At 38.3% G+C, this 25434-nt stretch overlaps 2 protein-coding genes across 5 annotated transcripts in view; both read left to right on the plus strand.

The window, feature by feature from the left end:
* TRIP4 (thyroid hormone receptor interactor 4) overlaps positions 1 to 25434 on the plus strand; it is a 45961-nt gene that overhangs the window by 18175 nt on the left and 2352 nt on the right. For 3 of the 4 annotated variants that reach the window (XM_036734642.1, XM_036734643.1, XM_036734644.1), the window contains 3 exons: positions 2728 to 2852; positions 11380 to 11471; positions 22481 to 22583. In XM_036734642.1, coding sequence (XP_036590537.1) covers positions 2728 to 2852; positions 11380 to 11471; positions 22481 to 22583 — 320 coding nt within the window. The remainder of the gene's footprint in view (positions 1 to 2727; positions 2853 to 11379; positions 11472 to 22480; positions 22584 to 25434) is intronic. The other variant, XR_005008938.1, reaches the window with a different exon arrangement.
* On the plus strand, positions 5733 to 7937 carry LOC118828193 (probable ATP-dependent RNA helicase DDX5). The gene has a single exon (XM_036734641.1). The coding sequence runs from the start codon at positions 5778 to 5780 to the stop codon at positions 7620 to 7622; it is 1845 nt and encodes a 614-aa protein (XP_036590536.1). The 5' UTR covers positions 5733 to 5777; the 3' UTR covers positions 7623 to 7937.

Below are 25434 nucleotides of genomic sequence, written 5' to 3' on the forward strand. Positions count from 1 at the left end.
ATGTTTATCATGACTTTCTTTAACCTGATGTTAGAGTTAGCCTTTGGTCATATTTCATTGGTGATGCCCTGGCTTCCTATACTATTATCTTAATATTTAATTGCAACACTTAATAATCATTATCTCATTCTTGCAAGAACCCTGTGAGTTGTTTAGTCAGGTTTTTATTAACCTCATTTGACAGTTGAAAAAGCAGAGATGCAGAAATGAAATGACATATCCAGGATGATACAGCTAGAGAGTGGCAGAGCTGGGACTAGAGTTTAGTTCTCTTAATTCAGCGGATTTCTTTTCCATTCTGCCGCCTCATCAGTCTTTCCCAGAAAGCGGGAATGATCAGTTTTTGCTCTGTTGGTCGTAAGACGAGTAAAACATCATGATTATGATTTCCTTGCCAAGGTAGAGAACAGTGTCCCTGTCAACCTTACCCTCAATCCATTAGCTATCTCGTGTCTGGAGATGCATTTGACTAAAAGTTTCATCTTTCCTTTGCATTGTGATAGGGATTGGCGGGTCTGCATTTGTTTTCCAGACTGACTAGGTCTTCAGAAGTCTGTTTTACACATTTCATTCTTAGGAACGTGGGTGTCTTCCTTTCCCGGTGTAAATAACGGAACAGCTTGTTCTTTGCTGAGGAAGGCAGAATGTTTACGTTTCATTCTATTTTGGATCCAATTCAGCCATTTTTTACAACTGAAAAGAACAGAACAAGCAGCACCCAGTGCCACAATTACTAATGTCACAAAACTAAAACTGATGACTCTGGCCATGTTTGTGGAGAGAGGTATAATACTTGAGAGCTTTCAGGCCTGGAGGGCACAATCTTTGACCCTATTTGGTATTCACAGCAGAAACACAGAAATTTTATTAATAGAGGAAAATCAAAAATATTATATACCTGATTTCATCAAATAATAGTTTGGACAGTACTGTCAGAAATATTGTATCCCATTTGGTTAAAGTGAAAGAGAAACACATTCTTGTGATTCCTTCATACTAGTAAAATGTTTGAATATGAATGGGATAGGAAATGAGTATATTCTTTTTTCTCTGCCTAAAGGAGAATATGTTCATATCAATCAAAAAATTTTTTTAAAATGTCCACAGGAATTGTACCACTATAATAGACATATTATATTTATGGTTACGTTTCAAAGGAGTGAATGAGAAAAACATCTAAATAAAATGATGACAAAAATACATGGAGGTGGAAGATGATTTGGATCAGAAATTGCATAGGAAAGTTAGAGAAGTAGTTAGAAAAATTTCCAGTTGGAAGTGAGCCTTTCATTATTTAAAGAAGAGCAAAATTTTTTTTTATAAATTTCTCTTTAAAAGTTTTGTTATCTAAAATATATACACATGTCCATATATATGTGTAAGTATGTATGTGGATTAGAACAAAAGCCATTAACCAAAGGGTAAGTGGTCAAAGGATATGAAGAAAAAGCTTTCAAAAGAATTATAAACTATTAACAACCACATGAAAGAATGCTCCAAATCACTAATAACAAGAGAAATGCAAATTAAAACCCTGAGATTATACCGCAGAACCTGCAAATTGGCAAAGATGATAAAAAGATGGAAATGGTCATTTTTGGAAGGGTTGTGGAAAGATATGCATCCTAGTACATTATTGGTAGAGTTGTGAATCAGTACAACTATTTTGGGAAGCAGTTTGGAACAATGCAAGTAAAAGGACTAAAATGTCCATTCCCTTTGGCTCAGAGATTTGTTACTAGGCTTATTCCCCAAGAAGGCCATTGATAAGAAGTAAGTCGCCATATACACCAAAATATGTATAGCATCACTTTTTGTGATAGCAAAGAATTAAAAACAAGGTAGTTGTCCATCAGTTGGGAAATGGCTAAACAAACTGTGGTATGTGAACATAATGGAATATTTCTGAGCTGTAAGAAATGTGTGTGATGGATATAGATGAGCATGGAAAGATCTATATGAACTGATGCAGACTGAAGCTGAGCCAAGAAAACATGCACAGTGACTATAACAGTGTAAATTGTTGTATGGAAAAAACCTCCACTAAAGTAATCAAAAGTAAATATTGCAAAAAAGAACAAGCCTGGCTTGAAAGAAGAGATATGAATCCATACTCCCACTATACCCCATTGCAGAGGTTCAGAGATCACTGGTGTGGTACATTGCACTTGTTTTCATACTTTTTTGATGTATTGATTAGTTATGCTGAAGTTTTTCCCTCTTTTTTTTCCTCTAAAAAAAATGAATTTGTGATATGGGATGCCTCTCTGGGAGGGGGGAGGAGGAAAGATATTTGAGGAAATATGATTATATGAAAGAAACCTTAAAAGACAAAAAACATAAAAAAGAGGGAAGATGTAATATGCAAGAAGAAGGACTTTTATTTTGTGCACAGTGGAAGATTTGGATTAGAGTTACAGATGTTTTGAAGACTCTGGGTAATTTGGGACTGGGTGGAGAAATGAGATTATCTGGGAAAGAAGTCTGTTTTTATGGGTGATACGAGAAACCATGAGAACAAGAGTGAATTGTGGAATAAGAACGTATTCACAAACTATACCTGTTATAAGATTTGTATGCCAAAATTTTTGTCTCAACTCAAGACTTTGTAGAAGTTTCTAAATTGAACAGATCTTTGTCAAATTAGATAATCTTTGTTCAAGATTTGTGGAATTTCCATAGAACTGGAAATTAGTTCCTTTCTGCCCAATTTTTAATCCCGTTTAGGGTGGAAGGCAGAACCTGGTACACATCTCACAGAGGAAGACTATGGATAGCTGCAACTGCCAAAAGACCTTCCTCTCAAGAAATCTCAGAACTACAGCATACATATCGCCTTCTTCTTGGAAAAGGTAACATTCATTTTGTGTGAATGTCATGGAGATGGATATTATTAGTTAAAATTGAGCTAGCTGTTTCACTTTATTTCCACTTTACTTCTACTTGTTTCCATTGTTTCTTTTCTGGATGGAAAGAAAGTTAATCTACAGACAATCTTTTCTTTAGGGCAAATCGGGATCAGCTGTTTCATGAGTTAGATTCTTGAATAATATTTTTTAAAATGTTCCCTTTGGATACCAATGCTAGTCTTGGTTATCTGTGAATATCCTTTTGGTGTGTGAGAAAGCTGATAATCCTAGCTTTCAGATGTAAAAGTAAAATGTCTGTTGGGAACTTTACAATCCTTTGGACTAGAAAGATCTCCCTTAAATAGGCAAAGTTGGCATGTGTAGTAGATAACGTGTAGTAGATAACAAGTGAAAATTTCCGAACACTATAGCTTTGGGTTCTGGAAAATGCCATTGAGATCTTTTAGACTCTTTTTTACTTCATACTTCTCACTTCATGTGGTTCTCATGAAAAAAAAATGAGGTAAGAGCTGTACTATATCCATATGTCTATGATCTCATCAATGTGAATACTTTCTGAAGTGATATAAAGAACAATCCATTCATGTCCTCTCCTCTGTGAATCTTGACTGTATCATCTTAGAGATCTTTCACAAGCAGTCCACACAGTATCCTGGGGGCTTTTTAGTTCTCTTGACAATGAACCATAAGGGCTGTTCATTGGTTATCCCTTACTCTTATTCATGACTGGCTGACCTTTTCCAGACATAGATCTCTCTAATAATATCCTTTAAATTTTGTTTTATTTTAACATAGGGGCAGCTAGGTGGCACAGTGGTACCAGTCCTGGAATCAGGAGGACCTAGTTCAAATTCGGCCTCAGAGGCTTAATATCTTTGTGACCCTGGGCAAGTCACTTAACCCCAATTGCCTCCCTCTCTCCCACAACAAAAAAACATACACCAAAAAATCACATTGGGACAGCTAGGCGATGTGGTGATAGAGTGCTATGCCTAGAGTCAGGAAGACCTTAGTTAAAATTTGGTCTCAGACACTTACTAGATATGTGACCTTGGACAAATCATTTAACCTCTGTTTGCCTCAGTTTCCTCAACTGTAAAATGGTAATGATAGTAGCTTCCCTGAATTGTTGTGAGAATCAAATGACATAATTGTAAAGCTCTTGGCATTGTAAGCACTGTATAAAGGTTACCTATTATTAATATATGATGGATCTCTTCCATCTTTTTAGATGGGAGCCTTTAAGTTAGTAGTTTGGTATACTGAATCAAATGCAGCTTTATCATCACTAACAAGTAAGCACTGTGGAATCATCTTGTTCTTTTATCTCTTTTAGTCAGTTGTGTAACTGTAAATATGTGATTGGCTATATGATAACATTTATAGAAATCTACATTTTCCCTTCTCATACCTTTATCAATGATGGCCATGATGCATGTACAGATTATTCTTATGAAAATTTCATAGGTAGGGGTATGATATGAGTTGATATTTATGTTTTCTCAGACACCGTTTTTTTTTTTTACAGGTCCACAATTTTTTCCAAGACTTTTGTATCCTTAGCTCTTTCTGATACCTTCAGAATCTGTCCCTTAGTGCCTTAAAAATTGTGTCACCTTATACACAAACCTTCAACAGTCACTCTGTCCATCTTTGTTTTCTTCAGTGGTATTTCTTTTTCCTCATTTAACATATCAGGTACTCTGATGTTTGTCATAAGAATACTTAAATTTATTTGTCCTGTTACTGTCCTTAAAATTTCATCCTTAAATGCCGTTGCGATAGACATAATTAATTGAGTCTTTCACCATGCTTTCTGAAAACTTGTTTTTCCCTATAATGCTGTTTTATGAGGCAATAATGTCCCTAATTTACTGTCTTCCTTTATAAGAGCATACACATGAGTTCATGCTCTATACTGATGTTTCCCCTGGCTGCCATATCTTTTTTCTTTCTGGGAGATATAAGGATTTGCTAGATGAGGCCATTTCCGTGCTTTTTTGGCCTTGCGATGATTGATTTAAATCAATTAAATGTCTTTAAGGAAGGGTACTAGCCTATGTCAATATTTGTTCTTTCATCTAGTTCTCATTTTTGGCAGCAGCAGCTCATTTAAACAGGTCAGTTGCATGCCATAGCTTCTCATTTGTATAACTCTAGTCTGGTATTGATTTTGGTCTTTACTGTCATCAGTGGCCTCTCATCAGTGTACACAAAACAGCTGATTTGAAATTTTCTTCTATGTTGGTAGCCAGTCATTTCCTTGTCATTAAAATGTAATTAACTTCATTTTTTATTATGTTAATTGATGTTCATCTCATCTTATGCCTCAACTCTTCTGAAAGTATGAGATTTCTGTCTAATCTATGACTCTAGTCTACCAACCTTTGTTCCTTTCAATTTTTTACTCTTGAGCTATGTCTTTTACCTTTTACTAAAGGGACCTTTGCTTTAAAGTCATGGAGTATTAAAGTATATATTGACTTAATTTGGAAGGTGTTAGTAATTTTAAAATTGTTCTTCATTTTTCTTTGCAATACACATTGATGCAGATGTTGCACTTATTTTCATGAATGGTGATCACCTTGCTGATTCTCATGAGCGCTGCTGTATGAGATCACTCAGTAACCCAGGAAATGATGCTTCCTTTTTTTTTATAACAAATTAATTAGTAAATTAATTTTTATTTTTAGTTTACAACATTCAGTTCCTCAAGTTTTTGAGTTTCAAATTTTCTCCCCCCGATTCATTTCCACCGGCTTGGGTTCCTCTTGTTTTAGCTGCAGCCTCCATCTCAGCCACCGCCCCCGCACGGCCTTGCGACCGCCGAAGCCGCCTTCCCCCCCCCTCCCCTGTGATTTCCCGCTTCTCCTCAGTTGCTTTCCTCCAGCCGCAACCATTGACGCCATGTCTGGATACTCGAGTGACAGAGACCGCGGCCGGGATCGAGGGTTTGGGGCCCCTAGGTTTGGAGGAAGTAGAGGAGGACCTCTATCTGGAAAGAAATTTGGAAACCCTGGGGAGAAACTCATTAAAAAGAAATGGAATCTCGAAGAACTGCCCAAATTTGAAAAGAATTTTTATCAAGAACATCCTGATTTGGCTAGGCGCACAGCACAAGAGGTTGATACATATCGAAGGAGCAAAGAAATTACAGTACGAGGTCACAACTGCCCAAAACCAATTCTAAATTTCTATGAAGCAAATTTTCCTGCAAATGTCATGGATGTAATTGCAAGGCAGAACTTTACTGAACCTACTGCTATCCAAGCCCAAGGCTGGCCTGTTGCTCTAAGTGGGTTGGATATGGTTGGAGTAGCACAGACTGGATCAGGGAAAACACTGTCTTATTTGCTGCCTGCCATTGTCCATATAAATCATCAGCCATTCCTAGAGAGAGGTGATGGGCCTATTTGTTTGGTGCTGGCGCCAACTCGTGAACTGGCCCAACAGGTACAGCAAGTAGCTGCTGAATACAGTAGAGCATGTCGTCTAAAATCCACTTGCATCTATGGTGGTGCTCCAAAGGGACCACAAATACGGGACTTGGAAAGAGGTGTAGAAATTTGCATTGCAACACCTGAAAGACTGATAGACTTTTTAGAGTGCGGGAAAACTAATTTGAGAAGAACAACTTACCTTGTGCTTGATGAAGCAGACAGAATGCTTGATATGGGCTTTGAGCCTCAAATCAGGAAGATTGTTGATCAGATAAGACCTGACAGACAAACCCTAATGTGGAGTGCAACTTGGCCAAAAGAAGTGAGGCAGCTTGCTGAAGACTTTTTGAAAGATTACATTCACATCAACATTGGTGCTTTGGAACTGAGTGCAAATCACAATATTCTTCAGATTGTGGATGTGTGTCATGATGTAGAAAAGGATGAGAAACTTATTCGATTGATGGAGGAGATCATGAGCGAAAAGGAAAATAAAACTATTGTTTTTGTGGAAACCAAAAGAAGATGTGATGAACTTACCAGAAAAATGAGGAGAGATGGGTGGCCTGCAATGGGTATCCATGGTGACAAGAGTCAACAGGAGCGAGACTTGGTTCTAAATGAATTCAAACATGGAAAAGCTCCTATCCTGATTGCCACAGATGTTACATCTAGAGGGCTAGATGTGGAAGATGTGAAATTTGTCATCAATTATGACTACCCTAACTCTTCAGAGGATTATATCCACCGAATTGGACGAACTGCCCGTAGTACCAAAACAGGCACAGCATACACTTTCTTTACACCTAATAACATAAAACAAGTAAGCGACCTCATCTCTGTTCTTCGGGAGGCTAATCAAGCAATCAATCCCAAATTGCTTCAGTTAATTGAAGACAGAGGTTCAGGTCGTTCCAGGGGTAGAGGAGGCATGAAGGATGATCGACGGGACAGACACTCTGCGGGCAAAAGGGGTGGATTAAATACCTTTAGGGACAGGGAAAATTATGACAGAGGTTATTCTAGTCTGCTTAAGAGAGATTTTGGGGCAAAAACTCAGAATGGTGTCTACAGTGCTGCAAGTTACACCAGTGGGAGCTTTGGAAGTAATTTTGTGTCTGCTGGTATACAGACTAGTTTTAGGACTGGTAATCCAACAGGGACTTACCAGAATGGTTATGACAGTACACAGCAATATGGAAATAATGTCCCAAATATGCACAATGGCATGAACCAACAGGCACATGCATATCCTGCTGCTGCAGCTGCACCTATGATAGGTTATCCAATGCCAACAGGATATTCTCAATAAGACTTTAGAAGTATATGTAAATGTCTCAGTTTTTTCATAATTGCTCTTTATATTGTGTGTTATCAGACAAGATAGTTATTTAAGAAACATGGGAGATGCAGAAATGACTGCAGTGCAACAGTAATTATGGTGCACTTTTTTGCTATTTAAGTTGGATATTTCTCTACATTCCTGAAACAATTTTTAGGTTTTTTTTTTGTACTAGAAAATGCAGGCAGTGTTTTCACTAAAGTAAATGTACAGTGATTTGAAATACAGTAAATGAAGGCAATGCATGGCCTTCCAATAAAGATATTTGAAGACTGAAAAAAAAAATTTTCTCCCCCCCCCTCCTCCCCACTCCCCACCCAAGATGGCATGCAATCCAATATAGGTTCTACATATACCTTCACACTAAACAAATTTTTACAATAGTCAGGTTGTAAAGAAGAACTATAACCAATGGAATGAACAACGAGAAAGAAACAACAAAACAGAAACAAAAAAAAGAGAGCAAATAGATTGCTTCAATCTGCATTCAGATTCTGTAATTCTTTCCCTGGATGTGAATCGAGTTTTCCATCATCAGTCTTTTGGAGTTGTCTTAGAACCTTGCATTGCTAAGAAGAGCCAAGTCTATCAAAGTTAGTCATCACAGATACCGTGTGTCTGTAATTGTGTGTAATGTTCTCCTGGTTCTGCTCCCCTCACTCAGCATCAGATCATATGAGTCTTTCCAGGTTATCATGAAGTCTATCTGCTCCCCATTTCTTATAGCACAATAGTATACCATTACATTCATATACCACAACTTGTTTAGCCATCCCCCAGTTGATGGGCATCCCCTTGATTTCCAATTTTTTGCCACCACAAAAAGAGCTGCTATAAATATTTTTGTACATATGGGTCCTTTTCCCACTTGTATGATTTCTTTGGGATACAGCTTTAGAAGTGGCATGACTGGGTCAAAGGGTATGCACATTTTTATAGCCCTTTGGGCAAAGTTCCAAATTGCTCTCCAGAAAGGTTTGATCAGTTCACAACCCCACCAATAATGCATTAGTGTTTCAATTTTCCCACATCCTCTGCAGCAGGAAATGATGATTCTTGTTGCTCTAGGATGCTCTACAAAGGCAACTCCATTGCTTGATTCTCCCAGGTTGAAACTGATCCATCCTTTCATGTAGCTGCAACTTCCTTTTGTCTTCTGGTTTCATTTATAGTGAAAACGTCATGATTGATACGATTCCATCCTTTCAATAATTTATCCACTCATTGGTCATTTGAAAAAGCTCTCATATATAATCAGTAGCTAAATTGTTTGTAGATGGTCTAAGAATGGTTGGAATATTAGTATTCTCTGCCCCTTCCACTGCCATTCTGCCACTGTTGTTGAAGAAGCAGAAAGAGGTCCAGGACGAAGCTGAAAAAGAGGTTTAAAAATCAGAAGAGGCAGAGTTAAAGTTATGCTGTAACAATATTTCTGTACTTAAGGCCTCACCAAAAATCAATCATTAGCATATACCTCCTTCAAAGGATAGGTCTGAAAGGGCTGCTATAACTAGTAATTTTTAAAAAATCTATAGTTTGACTTTTTATGGTTTCTCTTGCCAGAGAAATAATTTTTTTCTTGATACCTGTGGCAGCTGCTTTTCTTTATTGCCAGATTTCGATTTGTCCTAAGGACCATACATCCAGCATGACCTACAAGCCAAATGCAGCCTGCCTGAGATTTTTAGTGAAAAAATTCTATCTATTTAGCTAGCGCGAATCCACTAGTAGACAGTAGTTCCTAACAGCCTGCAATGGCTAGCTCTGTGTTCAATTTTGAGCTTCTTTCTCTGAGGAAGTACATTTTCTTTCACAAAATTGCCCAAATCAAGACTGTGAGCCACCATCAGTAAGCCTAGAGTCAGAATTAGATGTACTTTGTTTGACTCAGTAGTACATTTGGCAGTGCTCAGGAGTAGTTTAATCTACTAAATTTCATTATTTTCATTGAGTTGATCAAAACTGGTCAATGGCTAGCACTAGCTGTGAACTTTTATATGAATGAAGTTGAAGAAAAAATTTTGGACTGCTTTTATGTTATTCCTAAAACATTCATACTTTTTCATAGCTTGCCAACTGTATTTCACCATTGTTATCAATAAAAAAATTAATATGGGCTGCACAAATGGATTTCTGATCATGTGGCCTGTTGCTAAAAAAATTTGGATGCCTCTGATTAAGTGAAATCCAGCAAGTTTTAAGTGCTAAATATGCGACTGGGATAATAAAATGTGACTTTCTTGAGGTTGAGGACTGTTATCTTCATAATAGGTAAATTATTAAATATTTGTTGTCACTTTGTTGTCAGAGGGTCAGCAGTGTCTCGGACTGCTGGAATGTGAGACTTAACAGTATGTGAGACAGTAGAATTACAAGGAAAAATGCTGATGTGGAAAGACAAGGACACTAATGTTCTCTTCATGGAGCTGTGAATTGATCCAACCATTCTGAAAAGCAATTTGGGATTCTACTAAGAAAGTGACTAAATTGACTATATCCTTTGACCCAGTGCTCCGCTGGCTTAGTCATCTACTCTAGAGAGGTCAATAATAAGTAGAAAGGTCCTATATAGAAGGAAATATTTATGGCAGCATTTTTTTCTGGTAATAAAGAACGAGGAACAATAGAAGAACGGCTAAGGAATTTGTGGTACATAGATGTAACAATAGTACTATACTGTAGGCAGTATTGCCTGTGGAAGGCAATACATGCAAAGAGTACAGAGAAGTGTTGAAACACTTATATTAGAATAACAGAAGTATCCATTTGGAGCTGAAAGGAAACTTAGAAGCCATCAAATCCAACCTTTCACTGTTGAGAAAACCAAGGCACAGTGCCCAAGGATCACGTAGCTCAACTAATACAAAGTAACATAGGGACATCCCGCAAAATAGTGTACACAACAATCACAGCAGTGAAAGTGGAAAGGACAACAGCGATGAAATGATAAGAATGAATGCCCTGAAATTGTAATGACCAAGGCTCCTCCAAAGAAGACCTGTGAGAAGGCACTTCCCTTGCTTCTTCACGGAGATGTAGGACAATGTGGGTAGAGAACACTGAACACAACAGTAGGCTTTTTCTATGTGTCGGCTTTACTGAACATTTTTCTGTTTCTGTTTTATTTTTTGTCGTAAGTGATAGCTCTCTGGGAAGGGGAAAGGGGAAAAACCTTTAAAAATGTAAGTAATACGAAAACACAAGGTATCAATAGAAACAGAAATTTTTGAAAGGAAAAACATTGCCATCTCTGCGTGTGTTTCGGTAGAAAAATCAGGAACTCACCAGATTTTCCTTAAAAAAAAAAAAAAAAAAGAATTGTGCCAAATAAAAACCTCAGCAAATTCCTTGACTCTTCATAGTAAGAAAATAACAATGGAAAAGTTTGTTGTTCAGTTATTTCAGTTGTACTTGATTCTTCATGACTCCATTTGGGGTTTTCTTGGCAAAGATACTAGAATGGTTTGCCATTTCCTTCTCCAGCTCATTTTACAGATGAGGCAAAGAAGGCTAAGTGACTTTCTCAGGGTCACACAGCTAGTCACTGTCTGAGGCCAGATTTGAACCCAAGAAGATGAGTCTTCCTGACTTCTGGCCTGGCACTCTATTCACAGTGCCACTTTGCTGCCCATGGAAGTTATCCACTCATAATTCAAAACTGGTTTCTCTAGGACAGTGTCAGAGAAGAGAGAATTTTACATTGTTGTTTTTGATATCCTTGATTTAGATTTGGAATTTCCCCGGGATTATCCATCAGGATGTCTCCTTGGTTGTGTGGACCTTAATGACTGCTTGCCTCAGGAGCAATTTAAGGAACAGGTGAGTGGGGGATACTTATGTGGGAAGATATTTGGTTTATTTCTCTAAAAATATACTGGCAGAGCTAACCTGCAAATGCTTCATCACAGAATATCATTGAGATTGGAAAAAAGCGGCTTGGCATAGTGAAAAATGAAGAGAACGCTAAATTTGGGGTCAGAGGATCTGGCTTAAATCTAGGATGTTACTTACCTGTTTCCTTGACAAATCATTTCACCTTTTCAGAGCTTATTTTTTCTCATCTATAAAATGAGAAGAGGAAAAAGGGAATGGTTGGGGGTGGACGTATAATCCAAGGTCAGTTCTTGCTCATAATCTTATGATCCTAGATAATATCAACTGGAATTTAGAGAGATATGGAGAAGCATATTTGAAGGAGCTGCTGGGGAATGAAAAAAACAAGGCAAGAATTGAGAGAACTTAAATATGTGCCATTGTATTTCCTGGTTTACAAAAGGTCTACATTGTTGGAAAAAGGAACATTATCAATCTGTACCTGGAGAGAAAAAGAAGACAAAACGTTGCTACCAAAATCCTAGCAACAAATGTGGCAAGACTTTGCTTCCTCACCCCTCTTTAGAATCTATCCTTAAAATTACTTTTCTTTTTGTTGGAAAGAAGGCTCTAACTGTCAAATTGATTAACTTATTAGAAAATAAGATGTAATTGCTTATGCCCTTGAGGCAAGCAGTCCAAGCCAAAGACTTATGGTTATGGCCAATATGTTTTAAGGGTCAGTCTTATGTTCTTTTGTCTCTGGTCTGACCTAAATTAGGACATTTGTGAACAGCAGAGGGAGCTGAAGATCTTTAGGATAAAGTCTTAAAATCTAGAATCTCAGTGTTTTATAAACTAACATGCTGGAAGAAATCCAGGGTGGGGAAGTTCATCCCTGGACCATGCTTAAAGTGCCTTTCTAACAGTCTAGCTTTCTGGATATAGCTCTATAGCTTCTATCATCACTCGTAAAGAAACATTCTGTAGCTAAATAATTCACAGTGGAATTTTTTCCCTTTCCAGGCTTTTTTCTCATAGTTCATTGTTATCTTATTACCTTTCTTTTTATACCCCTTCCCTGCTTCTCCCATCTAGACAGTTTTAGGAGATAAAAGCTATTTTCTTTATGTTTCCAAAACAGCATTTCTTCTAAGGTGTCCATGCTCTTATTTCTGTTTGATGGTAAAGTCTCTTTCCTTAACCCTATTTCCTTAGCCTTTTTTGCATGTAAGCAGTATATTCATGTATGCTGTATACACATACACACCCAATTATTTATTCTCTGACTTGTCTAGACTCCTTCCATTAAACAGTGGGGCCTAGCTCTAGGCAAAATTGTGAAATAAACACAATCTGTCTTCATATCTCCCCTTACCCCCATGCTTGTTACAGCTTCCTTTTCTATGATTTTTTTTCTCATTTTTTCATTGTTTCCCTCAAGTATAGAGGAAAGTCACTAACATCTATGTGTGAATTATTTTAATATGCCATCCCAGTTAAATTATATTTTAAAAGAGAATCACATCAGATTTCTGATGCTACCTTGTATTTGTGTCTGTGAGAGAGAGACAGAAAATTTGAGAGAGAGAGAGAAATAATAGATGTAGATTTTTGGAGAAGATACTTTCTTCGCCTTAAATCACCCTAATAGGCAACAGGCATAAGAGCATATCTACCAGTTTTTTTTTCTTTTCTAGCCTCTCTAAATCAGTCAGGAAGGGGTGGAAGACTTGGATTCCGTAGTGTAAAGTACTTTTGGAGTAATGGAAATATCAAATAATAACAGAGCATTTGGCTCTTCAGAAGTGCCCAGTGAGATCAGCACTTTTCATCATCTTTAGGTTCTATATTTTCTCTCCTAAGGGTTCTATGAGTCACCTCTGGACCTGTAGCAATTCTCCCATCTGTTCCCAGCTCTAGAAACTGGCAACTCTCCTTATGAATTCCCTTGATTTTTAGCATTATACCAAATTGTTGGAAGCTTATAGTCTTTTTTATCATCAGAAACAAGTACCCAGTTCCCACTTTCCACTTTTAGTCCTTGGTTATTGAGCACAATACTTGAATGTGTTCGGAGCTGATGGTCTTATCATGGGTGTCCTCATTGTGTAAAGATCTTAACTTTTTTTTTTTTAAGATCTGGTTTTGGATCTTTATTTGTCCATTGTGAACTGCTAAGATCATCCAGATGGCCTACCTGGGTCTGTTTGGAGTAATGTTCCTTAAGGTATGGACAGCAAATACTTAGTCTATTTTAGTGGTATTATTTCTCTCTTCTGAGAAAATGGGGTATCAGGTAGAGAGGACTAGTCCAGGCCTGTTTTGCCTTTTATTTCCATAACTGAAAAAGGGGCACTTAGGAATTTATTTCATAAACCTCCTGTTCCCTACTGTCTTAAAAGGCCCATTTTTCACTACTATATTGTATGTCATTATCTTAGACATTTCTGAGAAGCAGCATGGTACAATAAGAATAGCATTAGGTAGATACATAAATTCAAATTCTGTTTCATACAACTCTGTGACCAAGGGCAAGTCTCATACCCTCTTCATGCCTCAGTTCCCTCATCTGTTACTATTTCCTCATCCTCATTATTATCTAGAGATAATGATCCTTAAAAGAAGATCTACCTCACCTTAGAGTGCTATGTAAACATTTTCTATTATCAGCATCATCATTATTGTTATTAGAATACTAATACCAAAGCAGAGATTTTTAAATGTAATATGTTGTATGACTTTGGTTAGCTCTTTTCTTTTTTATTGCTTAGTTTCCCTTTCCTTAGCCCAGCACTATTATTTATTTTCCTATCTTGTGGCCTTAGCCTTTCCTAGATAAGTTAAAATATTGTAGACATTAACTATTCTTTGGCATAATATGATTGTCTGAGTTCCCTGAAATCCAAGGAGAGGTTTTATTAGTGGGAGTTTTAAAGTCAAGTGTGGCCCATACTGGGAAAGTGGCTTTTAAAATGTGTATATAAAATGTTTTTCCCCAGGTTGAGAACATATCTGCCTTTCATCCCCCATGGGTAGTGTGGCTGGCATGGTTGTTCCATGCCAAAGGGAATCCCTCCAGGCTTCTCAACAGTGGCCAGTGCTCAACCCTCGCAAGAGTAGGAGTGAAACTGAGAGACCTTAAGGGCTTGACTGTGGAGAGGAAGGGAAAGGATGGCTATCTAGTAAAGCTTTTCTTGCATTCCCCTAGAAGAAACCCATGCTGTTTGCCAGCGTTTTATCTGCCAGCAGCAGATGTAAGCTCTCAAAAACAGCAGGGAGGATGTTGACTGTAACAATGCATCAAGGCTTTGGTTTGTAACCTCAATAGTAAGGCAGTTAACTTTTTTTTTTTTTAACAAAAGACATTTTGATTGCCAAATCCATAACCATTAGCAGCTGTGGTCGTGAGCATAGCTCTCTCCTTACATGTATAGTCTAGTCTAGACCTAACAGGCTTTCAAACAAAAAGTTGGGTTGGTGGCTTTTGTTTCTGTGTGTATATCCGTATGTGTTATTTTTATCACTATATTCAGTGATCAATCTGATATGTCTGAAATCTCGAGTGTCATTGATTTTTCTGCATCTTCTGACCTGAAGCCATCCTCCTTTTGCCTGCTGTTGACCTTACTCCATTCTTCCTTCTGACTAGTATAATAATCAAGACTCCAAATCTATGCTGATTTGATTCTGCTACTAAATACCTTTATTTTATTGCTATGACATCAGTAGGAGAAAGACAGTCGTCCAGTGAAGAAAAGGATTATTATTTGGGTTCCTTTCTGTGATAGTGTTCAAGCTTCAACTAGAATGAAACATTTTTTATAGAAGTGAGTTTTATAAAGATCAGGTTACTGTTGTGGGGCTGAGCAAGAAATTGAAAGATGAAGGAAACAATATTTTAACTTAGCAAAATTAGATACTAGATTCTTGTTTGTATCTAAAAATATGGGATGTCTGTTCTACTTTGTCCAAAATACTTCTTAGCATATAGACCTAGAAATCCAAAGGAGGTATGAAAACAGTGTCTGAAAAGTATGAGCTGAAGATCTTGTGTGTCAACAAAAACCCTTGCATAAGGAGTTTTTGAAATTCATTGGGAACTTAAATGTAACAGAAAAGCCAGTGGCACCCTAGGCAATTTTCTTAAAATTCCAGCATATTTCATTGAGATTAAATGAATTTTCAGAGTTCCCAAGAAGATAAGAGCATTTATCAGTGTCTGACTATCTTTAGAGTTATCTTCATTTTTTTTTTTATCAGAAACCCATTTGAATGTGGCTTAAGGAAAAACCCATCTACATTTTTTAAGTATCAGAAGAACATAGTGTTTTTTGTCATGTTTATTCTTTAGGAGGGTGAAATATAATATTTGATTTCCATAATAGTGTCTTATTTTGCTTTTATTTGAAGAATATTACATTATTTGTAGTTTCCCTATTGCTTCATAAAGTTAACATAAATTCCTGTTTTATAGATGAGTAAACCAAGGCCATCAAGATTTGATTTGCTTGAGGTTACAAGAATCCTCCATACCCTTGTAGTTCAGTTTACAGGAACCTGCATTGAAATACTTGGGATTTTATACATTCTAATTTTCGTTTCAAGTGACAGAGCTTTTATCTGTTTCATCGTCCAGAAAGAACTTGAAACCTTCAGAAGTAAGCGAGAGAAGTTTTTCTTTTTTTTCTTCCTTTTTTGCAGTTTTCATTAATCAGTCAATAAGCATTTATTGGCATACCTGCTGTGTGCCAGGCACTATTGGATGCTGGGACTGCAAAGATAAAAACAGAAGTCCCTACCTTCAAGGAGTTCATATTATATAGGGGCAAACAATATATCTATTTATACAAAATAAATACAAGGTAATTGGGGTGGGTGGTGGGTTAGCAGCTGTGGGGAAGAGGAAAGCCTTGTATATTAGGCCAGCTCTGAGCTGAGCTTTGAAGGAACTTAGGGATTCTAAGAGGTATAGGAGAGGGGGTACAGACTACAGAGACTGAGTGTCATGTGTATGAAAGCTAATTGGATTGGACCACAGAGTGTGTGAAGAGAAGTTAATAGGGGTGGAAAGTTAGGTTGAAGCCAGGTTGTAAGGGCTTTCGATTCCAAACAGGAATTTATATTTGATCTTAGATGAACTAGGGAGCCACTGGAGTTTAATGAGCCTGGTCAGACTACTGCCTTAGGAACATCACCTTGGCACTGTGTGGAGGATAGATTAAAAAGGGGAGACTTGAGACAAGATCAGTTATGAGGCTATTGCAGGACCAAGGTAAAAGGTGCTGAGGGCCTGAACTATGGGGACTGCTGAGCAAATGGAGACCCAGGTAATAGTTAGAAGATATGTTGGGGAGGTAGAATCAATAAGATGTAGGCAAATAATTTACAGTAGGGGTGACGGAGAGTGTAGAGGATGATTCTTAAGATTGTGAGCCTAAGTGACAAGAGGTATGGTGGTGTCCTTGACAGAAAAAGCTGGCGAAGTTAGGAAGAGGAGTTGGTGGCAGTGGTGAGGAAGGGAAGATAATTATTTTTGGACATATGAATTAGAGATGCCTAGGGTACATACAGTCCAAAATATCCACTAGGCTGTTGGAAATGTGGAACTGGAGTTCAGGAGAAAGACCAGACCGGATATATAGATGTGAGAGTCACCTGGATAGATAGAATAATCAAACCTATGGGAGCCGATGAGGACCACTAAGAGAGTCAGTAGAGAGAGAAGAGAAGGCTCAGGACAGATCCTTGGTGTATATTCACAGTTAGCGAGGGGGACGTTCATGAGATTCAGTAAAGGAAACTAAGAAGGAAGGTAGGAGGAGAACCAGGAGAGATCAATATTATGCAAATCCAAAGAGAATAAAATATGCAGAAGGAGAAAGTAGTCAGCAATGTCAAATACCGCAGAGAGGTTAAGAAGGATGAGTATTAAGAGAAGGCCGCTGCATTTGACAATTAAAAGATCATTGGAAAGTCTGGAGGGAGCAGTTTCAGTAAAGTGTTGAGGTCAGAGATCTGATTGCAAAGGGTCGAGGAGTGAGTGAGAGGAGAGGAAATAGAGCCTATGAGAATAGCTAGCTTTTTCTCAGAATTTGGCTGTGAAACAAGAGGATGATAGCTTAAGGGTATGGTAGGGTCAAGTGAAGGATTTTTAAGGATGGGGGAGACCTAGTCGTGTTTGTAGGCAGCAAGGAAGGAGTCATTGGAAGGGGAGATTGAATATTCGAGAACAGTGGGATGGTTATAGGGCAGTTTGCCGGGGGAAATGAGAGAACGGGGTCAAGGATACATGCGGAGGGATTAGTTTTGTCACGGACAAAGGCCACCTTTTCTTCAGCTGATGTCAAGAGCTTTGGAGATGTAGAGAGAAAGAGCTTATGGAGGCTGGCCTCTGTTTTCTTAATAGAGGGTGACTCAGAATCCTTTGATGAAAGGATTTGTTGAAGGGGCCTGTTTGGGAGGCTTCCCTGGTTCAGGTTCATGTTACCTGGTATGAGGGCAAGAGTTGGAGTGGGGAGGAAGAGAGTAAGTTAGGTATTGAACTATTTGATAAAGGAGAAGTAATGACCCAGGGTTGATAACGGCTGCTGGGATTTGGATTCATAAGGTGAATATGAAACACGATCAGAAATAGGATCGGAAAAGAAATCTTCTGCAGTGTTTATTTACTGCTTACCATTGATAGGTCTTTCAGGAGTTTTAATGTGAACAGTTCTATCCACTAAACTTTTACCAAGATTATTGAGGAAGTAGATAGTATAGTTTCTTGCCTCTCCAGTGCACTTAACAAATGTTACTTGCTGATAAAGAACTGGTGGTGAAGATTTGCCTGTACTTAAACACAAAATGAGATCAATGCAGTCTCTGAGCTCGGCTCCATAGCTGTAGTGGTTACTTGAGGTAGAAGAGCTAGGTTCTGATATTTCTTAATCCAAAATTGGGAAAAGCCTTGGGCACTTTGGTATTGTTTTCAAGGTAGGTTTTATGTCCATTATTAAGAACATGTTAGAGTAGTGTCCTTGATTAGAACAATTTACTTCTGGCTTTCTTAATTTTAACCATGGGTTAGGAAGGAAGAATGAAGGAAACAAGTATTGATTAAGTGCTTACTTTGTGCTAGGCACTGTGCTAAGCACTTTACAAATATTATTTTATTTGATTCTCACAGGAGCCTTGGGTGATGGGTGCTATGATTATTCCCATTTTGCAGTTGAGGAAACTAAGGTAGCAGAGGTTAAGCGACTTGTCCAGGGTCCCACTGCTACTAAGTGTCTAGGATGCGTAGGATAGAATTCTGCTCTGTAGAAGTTGCTGAGATAGTTGTATTTTCTGTACTTAGTGCTTTCTGTATGTGACTGCTTTTGGCAGGTTGAGGACTCAGAGGAGATCAGCTAGGCAAAGAGGAGGAGAGCTTATAACAGTATAGTTTAGGCCTTGGTTCCTTTCAGAAGTGGCCACTGTGCCCATGAACAGCAGATACCTATTGGTTATTTACTCCTAAGCTACTTTCCTCTGTGACATATTTGTTGCCACATTGAACTGGCAGCTCCTGTGAGTAATCTTGGACAAGAGGCCTGCCCAGGTTGCTGGCAGGCTCTGTTCCAGCTTATCTTTATCCATCCCAAGTCACTTGATAGTTTAGTCATGACATGCCAGTCATTTTGTCCTGAAGAAAAGGGTACTACTCTGAAGTAGGAAAAAAATAATTTTTGCCCTCCGGAGAGGATAGTGAATCCTGATTGTGCATATATGCCACAGATGCCTGGAGCTCTTTGAAGAATAATGTAAATGAGAATTATTAAACAGAAAAGAGTGGTTTTGAGATTATTCTCTTTTAGTTTTGTTGTGCTTGTGACTGGTTAGCGTGAAGTATGGTGTTTCTGTTCCCTCATGTTAAGGCTGATTTATTGCTGCCTACAGGCCCCAGTTAGACAAAATGTATTCTTTTAGAAGGATTAAGACTCTGACAAGATAACCTTCCTTTAATGCATTTCATGGTGAAGAATAATCCATGTTCTTTTGCCAGCATTTTTGCCCCAGTTTTCTTTATCCCTTACATTACTTTGCATCTTTGTTTCTTCTAAGTCCCCATAGAGTTATGCAGTAGAGGTGACAAAGGAAATACACATGTATATCTTATTTTGGGTGGAGGGGCAATAGGAAAATTGAATTCTATATTTATTTTCACTTTAAGGCATAAAAGTGTATAGGAAACTTCCCACCATGCCTTTTCTCCCATCTTATTTTGCCAGAGTCTCAAATTTTTTTTATTTCTGTCGTTCTCTTATTTTATTAGCGTACAATGGCACAATGTTCTAAGCTTGTGCAGTATAGGTTCATATTGGCTTCTTGTCAAGAGACAAAGGTTTACATCTTGTTGGAAGAAGGCAGTAGATTATGGAATGGACTCTTCTTTCTTACATAGATGTTGTCTCAAAAGACTCTGATTTTCGGTATGTGCTCTCTTGGCTTCAAGATGCCATGCTGGATTTTGCTGTTCAGTTTGATTGAGTAGTCTTTAATGTAGGTAATTGTAAGGCCACAGCCACATTTGGAAGTACCCAGAATATTAAAACTGCCACTGCGTATCCAGAGGATTTAAAAGGAGGGTTTTACTCTTCTCTGTAGGTAAGAGGATTCACAGCTCCTATGAGCTGCTGAAGGAAATGGCCTTCCAACCAGCCGTTTCCCCTGGCAAACACTGAACATAATTTACATAGCTTCCTACTAACTCAGCCTGAACCTCTTGTCCTGCCTGGCTCTTAGTTTTGGAACAGCAGAACTGTGAAATGCTGGCAGTCCTCTTCCTGGCCTTGACGCTCTCCAGGCTACAGAGGAGAGGGGCAGGATAATTGAAGAAGAGGAGCTGAGAGCTGCTGGGGCTTCAGTTCCTGGTGTGTTAAGTTTAAAGATGTCAGTGAGAACCTCTGCTCATGTTTTTGCCAAATCAGCTGACAGTGATTCTCAGAGCAGCCCTTTATACAGAGTTAACTTTTTTTTTTTAGTACATACTAGAACCTTCTCCATCCTGAGGTCTGGAAGGATAAAGGGGCTTCATGTACATATACAAATTGTACACAGCTTAACATCTGATCCATCCAATGATAAGGCTGTGCTAAATGAAAGCTGTGGTCTTATCAGAGCAAGATCTTCAGCATTCTGTGCTGACAGCTATAATATGTGGGCAGAACCCACAGTAACCAAGAGCACCTCCTACTTCTTACAGCATACTGCTTATCTATCACATGCAGTAGAGTTACTAAAGAAGATTGTAAAATACTGACTTTCGCAGTTTATGCTGCTTTCAGAGAGGCAGCATGGGGTGGTGTAGTGGTGTCAGATAGAAACAAATGACTTCGGGCTGTATGTTGACTTAGAAGACCACAGATTAACATCGTCTATACCACATTATATTTTTACTTTTTTTATTAAACATTTATGAACTACATTTGAATCTGGTTTGCACTCCAGAGTTTTGTGGGCCTTGAGTTTGGCACATCTGGTGTAGTACAAAAAGGGCAGAGTTTGGAATCAGAAATGACTTGGATTCAGATCTTCCTGTTAGTACTAGCTGTATAAATATGGGCCTCTAAGTTTCAGTTTTCTTATCTTTAAAAATGAAAATAACAAAACCTGAAATGCCTCCCTTATAAGGCTGTTGTGAGGCTCAAATGAGATAATGGGAAGCAGTGCTATACAAATGCCAGATGTTATCTATGAATTGCAACAGAGTATTTCTGTGGGTACATTGTGGCAGGTGAGTAAAAACAGAATTTTATTTCAAATTACCAAATTTTAACCTATAGAAATAGAAAGCCTGATGGTGGCCACTAAAGAATTGGCTTGTCTGCTCATGGAGTCTTCCCTATATGCTTGTGAGTTTTACTGGTTGAGTTTGGCAAGAAGAATATGTGGCTAGATGGGCAGTCATGAAATGCCAGGAGAGCTCCAGAGCTCCAGCTGTTGTCTTGAAATGTGATTGAGAGATCATTGAAGTTTTATTCTAGTGTCAGTGACTTGCGGAGTAGGAGTAAGAGCCATGGTTGTTCACACAGATCCAGTTCTGATTGGTGATGTGAAGCAGGATTCTAAAAAAGTTTCCACAATTATTTTTCAGGTTGTCTTTTCACCGTCCCCAAGACTTGATTGCATCCAAAGTGACAAATTTTTGCGTGTTCATACCTTTCAGAATGAATTTTCTTTCTTCTAAGTGATAGAAGGGTTGTGTTTATTCTTTTTGGCAAAATTTCCTTAAAATATTTTCATTTTCTTAAGTCTTTCCAGTGCTTTCTTCAGTTGAATCCAGGAGGTACTCAGGTTTCAGAGATGAATATAGTTGGAAACCTCTAAAGTTCCCAGGGGCAGCTAGGCTGCGTAGTGGATAAAGTGCTGGGCCTGAAGTCAGGAAGACCTGATTTCAAATCAAATCCAGGCTGAGACACTTACTAGTCGTGTGACCCTGGGCAAGTCACTTAACCCTCTTTGCCTCCGTTCCTCATCTGTAACATGAGGTGGAGAAGGAAATGGCAAACCACTCCAGTATCCCCAAATGAGGTCATGAAGAGTTAGACACAATTGAAATGACTGAACAACAACAACAAAGATTCCCAACTTTGGATTTCTTGTTTTTTCATAAGAGCCAATTCTGATTTGTCTTCTGGGAAGATGCCAAGTGTTCTTTTGATGAAGTTGTTTTGTATATTTCCTGTAATAGATGGGAATTCAAGGATGAAAGGCCTTATCCTTTCTAAGTATAGCACTACTACTTGGGGAGACATTAAGGTTTCATACCCATTTTTGTCCTGGCTGCACCCTTGTTTTTCTCTGCTTGCCTATCTGTGAAATGGAGAGATAACTTACTACCTGTTGCCTGCCTATTTTCTAGCATGTTATCAGAATTGGTGAGGTAAAGTCTGTGGAACATTTTGAGTTTCTTGAAGAGAATGTTAGAACATTTTAAATATTGTCTCATCTAGCCCAACTCCCTGGATTTTTATGTTTATACTTTTCAGTACCCAGACCTCAGTCAAGAATCTGATTCTCCATTTGTGTTCATCTGCACAAATCCCCAAGAAATGATCCTGAAGTTCCCTATCAAAGGAAAACACAAAATCTGTAAGTCTATTTGCAATGTCATTTCATTGCTAAACTTTTGCATTATAACTTTAACCTGCCCTACTCCTTGTGCTGTTTGGTGATTACTTAGTGATTAGTTAGAATTATACCCATTATTACCTGGTTGTCTTAATATTAAGTCCAGTGCCATGTAGCTTACACTCTCTTTTCCTAGAGATATCTTAAGACATTAACATTTATGACTCTTGCAACAAGTAGAAACCCAGTTCTTCAGTCCAGAGAAGAGATCTGAATATATTTGCTTACATATTCAGTTTATAAACAGCCTGGAAAATAAAGTATTAAGTACAGCATTACAGCAGCTCAGTGATTTACTTCTTGTTCCTCAGTGTTTTCTCTGACCCTGACTTCCTAAGTCCTCACATAACCGATTTAATTGTTCTTTCAGAGCACGAATGTTATCCTTTTTTCAGATTTCCCACTGACAGTGTTTTTCCTGAGGCCATTTTTTGGATCACTTCAGCATCCTCTACTTTTGGACATTTCAACATATGAGCCCAAAGAAAATGTGATAAAGATTTGCCTATATTTTCTCCAGCCATCCTCTCAGTTTAACTTATTAGTCGGTATTGTTTATCACTATAGGAGGCAGCTAGGTGACCAGTGTCAGGTGTGCCAGGCCTGGAGTCAGGAAGACCTGAGTTCAAATTTGTCCTCAGACACTCATTAGCAGTGTCACCCTGGGCAAGTCACTTAACCTCTGTTAGCCTTATTCCACTGGAGAAGGAAACAGCAAACCACTCCATTATCTTTGCCAAGACATATGGGGTCACAAAGAGTTGGACATGACTGAACCACTGAACAGCACCAAATGGTTTATCACTAATTTATTGATCAACTGAGATGATACATATAAACTACTTTGTGAAACTTAGAGCATTATATAAATGTCAAGTATCATTATTATCATTGCCTTGTTAGTGCTTTCTCAGTTGGTTAGAAAGTGGTTCTGAAGAATTGGGGACTACTGCTCTAGATAGCCACCATAAGGAGGAGGTGGCCAAAAGGGCTCCTTTTTCTCCCCACTGCTTGAGCTTGATAGTTTCCTAAACCTTCTCCACTTAAGACCTCATTGCTTTCTGAGACTTCCCATCCCTAGCTCCTATTTCCACTTGTTACCTCGCTGTACTCACTGCCGGTTCATGGTATGATCCTTTGACTATATAGCAGCAGGACTGGTCCTGGTGAGGGGTAGGGAAGGGAAAATGCTAGCTAAGGAAGCTTCACTCACCAGTTTCTTCCTTGTTTCCACTATTGCTGATCCCCTAAGGATAAAGCTGAAATTGGTCTTGTCACTAAGACCCTAGTCCCTAACTCATTTATGGAATTGTAGTACTGTTTCCCACCATGTGTACCAATGTTTCTTTGGAGAAATACCTTCAAAAGACCAAAATGACATCCAGAAATACATCTCCCCTTATTAGAACTGGATCAGGGATTTCTCTTTTTCCTTTCTATTCTGAAAGGGATGGAGATGATTTTTACATCAGATTTTTGCTGCATACAGGTACGTAGCATTTTCACCTTTGTGGATTTTGGCTTTCCATATGGACTGGAGGGGCAGGCTTTTTTAAAAAAATTCCTTGCTGTTTCAGATTATTGTTAGCAATAAAAACACTTAGAAAATATACAATTAATTGTGTGGGTGATTCAGGGACAGACAGGTTAGGGAACAAATTATCAATCTATTTGATTTAGGATTGGATTGTAGGAGAAGAGAAACCTTGGTTGATAGACATGGAAAGTAAAGCAGATGAAATAATTTTGGGGAGGTCTGTGGAATAAAAAAAGTAACAGTAGGTGAGAAGTGTCCTTGGGAGTTCACAGTGACAGGAGATTTTAGGCCTCTAGCCACCCACCTAGACCCTGGTTTGTGCTTTCCTTGTCTTCCCCTGGAGCCTTTGCCTCTGACCACTACCACCAGGGAAGACAAGTCCCTGATAATATAATGGTAGTGGAGAGATTTTCCCAGCCTCTTGAATTAGAACTCTGAATACATTGCCCTGGAGAAACATTGTTATACATGGTAGTTAATAGTACTGTACTAATGCTAGCACTTTATGTTATTAGATACATTTTGGGTCAAATAGACTTTTGTGGTCTGGCATAAGAACTAACCATCTTATGAAATAACTTTCTCCCAATTAATCTGTGTACTTTGGGGCTTGAAAGATGAAACATATTGACTGTATTGCTGGTTTGGGGACCCCCAACAGGTGGGTATGGGTAAGTGTGGGGAGAAAGAGGAGATTGTGACTTACATTGAAAAATGTTGCATGTGATAAATACATTAGGGTGGAAAATATTATTTGTTTACATTTTTCTTAAGGAACCTTTATAGACATTACACAGAACACCAGTAGTCCCTTGAGCACAGTTTGGGCAACATCTTTTTATAGCGTTGTTTCTCTAGGAAAATGCTTTGAGCTATAAACAGTCAAGTTGTTGACATAGTGGTTCACAAGTTGGTGACACTTTGTACCGCTTTGCGTTGATAATAAAGACATCTGCCCTGTTTGCTGCCCTGCCATTTACTTTTAGCTATCATGATTAAGGTTGTTTAATACTGAAATCCAGTATCTTATTTAAAGTGTCCACAGAGTGCAGCTGAGCTGGTACAGCATAAATATCTGGAGGTTCGAAGAGTTAAGATTTCTAGTATTAGAAAAAAATCTCCAAGTTCATGCTCTACTGGTGGTAAAGTCATCTTCAGATACAAAGGAGAGCACATGATGGTTTTACCTTTAAATAAGGAACCTCATTCATATTTACGTTCTTCACTCCCCGCAACTTAACCAGTTCTCAAATTCTTCCAAGAATTTCCCTTTCA

Source organism: Trichosurus vulpecula, chromosome 8, assembly GCF_011100635.1.
Source record: "Trichosurus vulpecula isolate mTriVul1 chromosome 8, mTriVul1.pri, whole genome shotgun sequence".
Lineage (NCBI taxonomy): Eukaryota > Metazoa > Chordata > Mammalia > Diprotodontia > Phalangeridae > Trichosurus > Trichosurus vulpecula.

Bases quoted from the DNA above. Each gene is read 5' to 3' on its own strand.
- LOC118828193 (XM_036734641.1), top strand. From the start codon at position 5,778: ATGTCTGGATACTCGAGTGACAGAGACCGCGGCCGGGATCGAGGGTTT.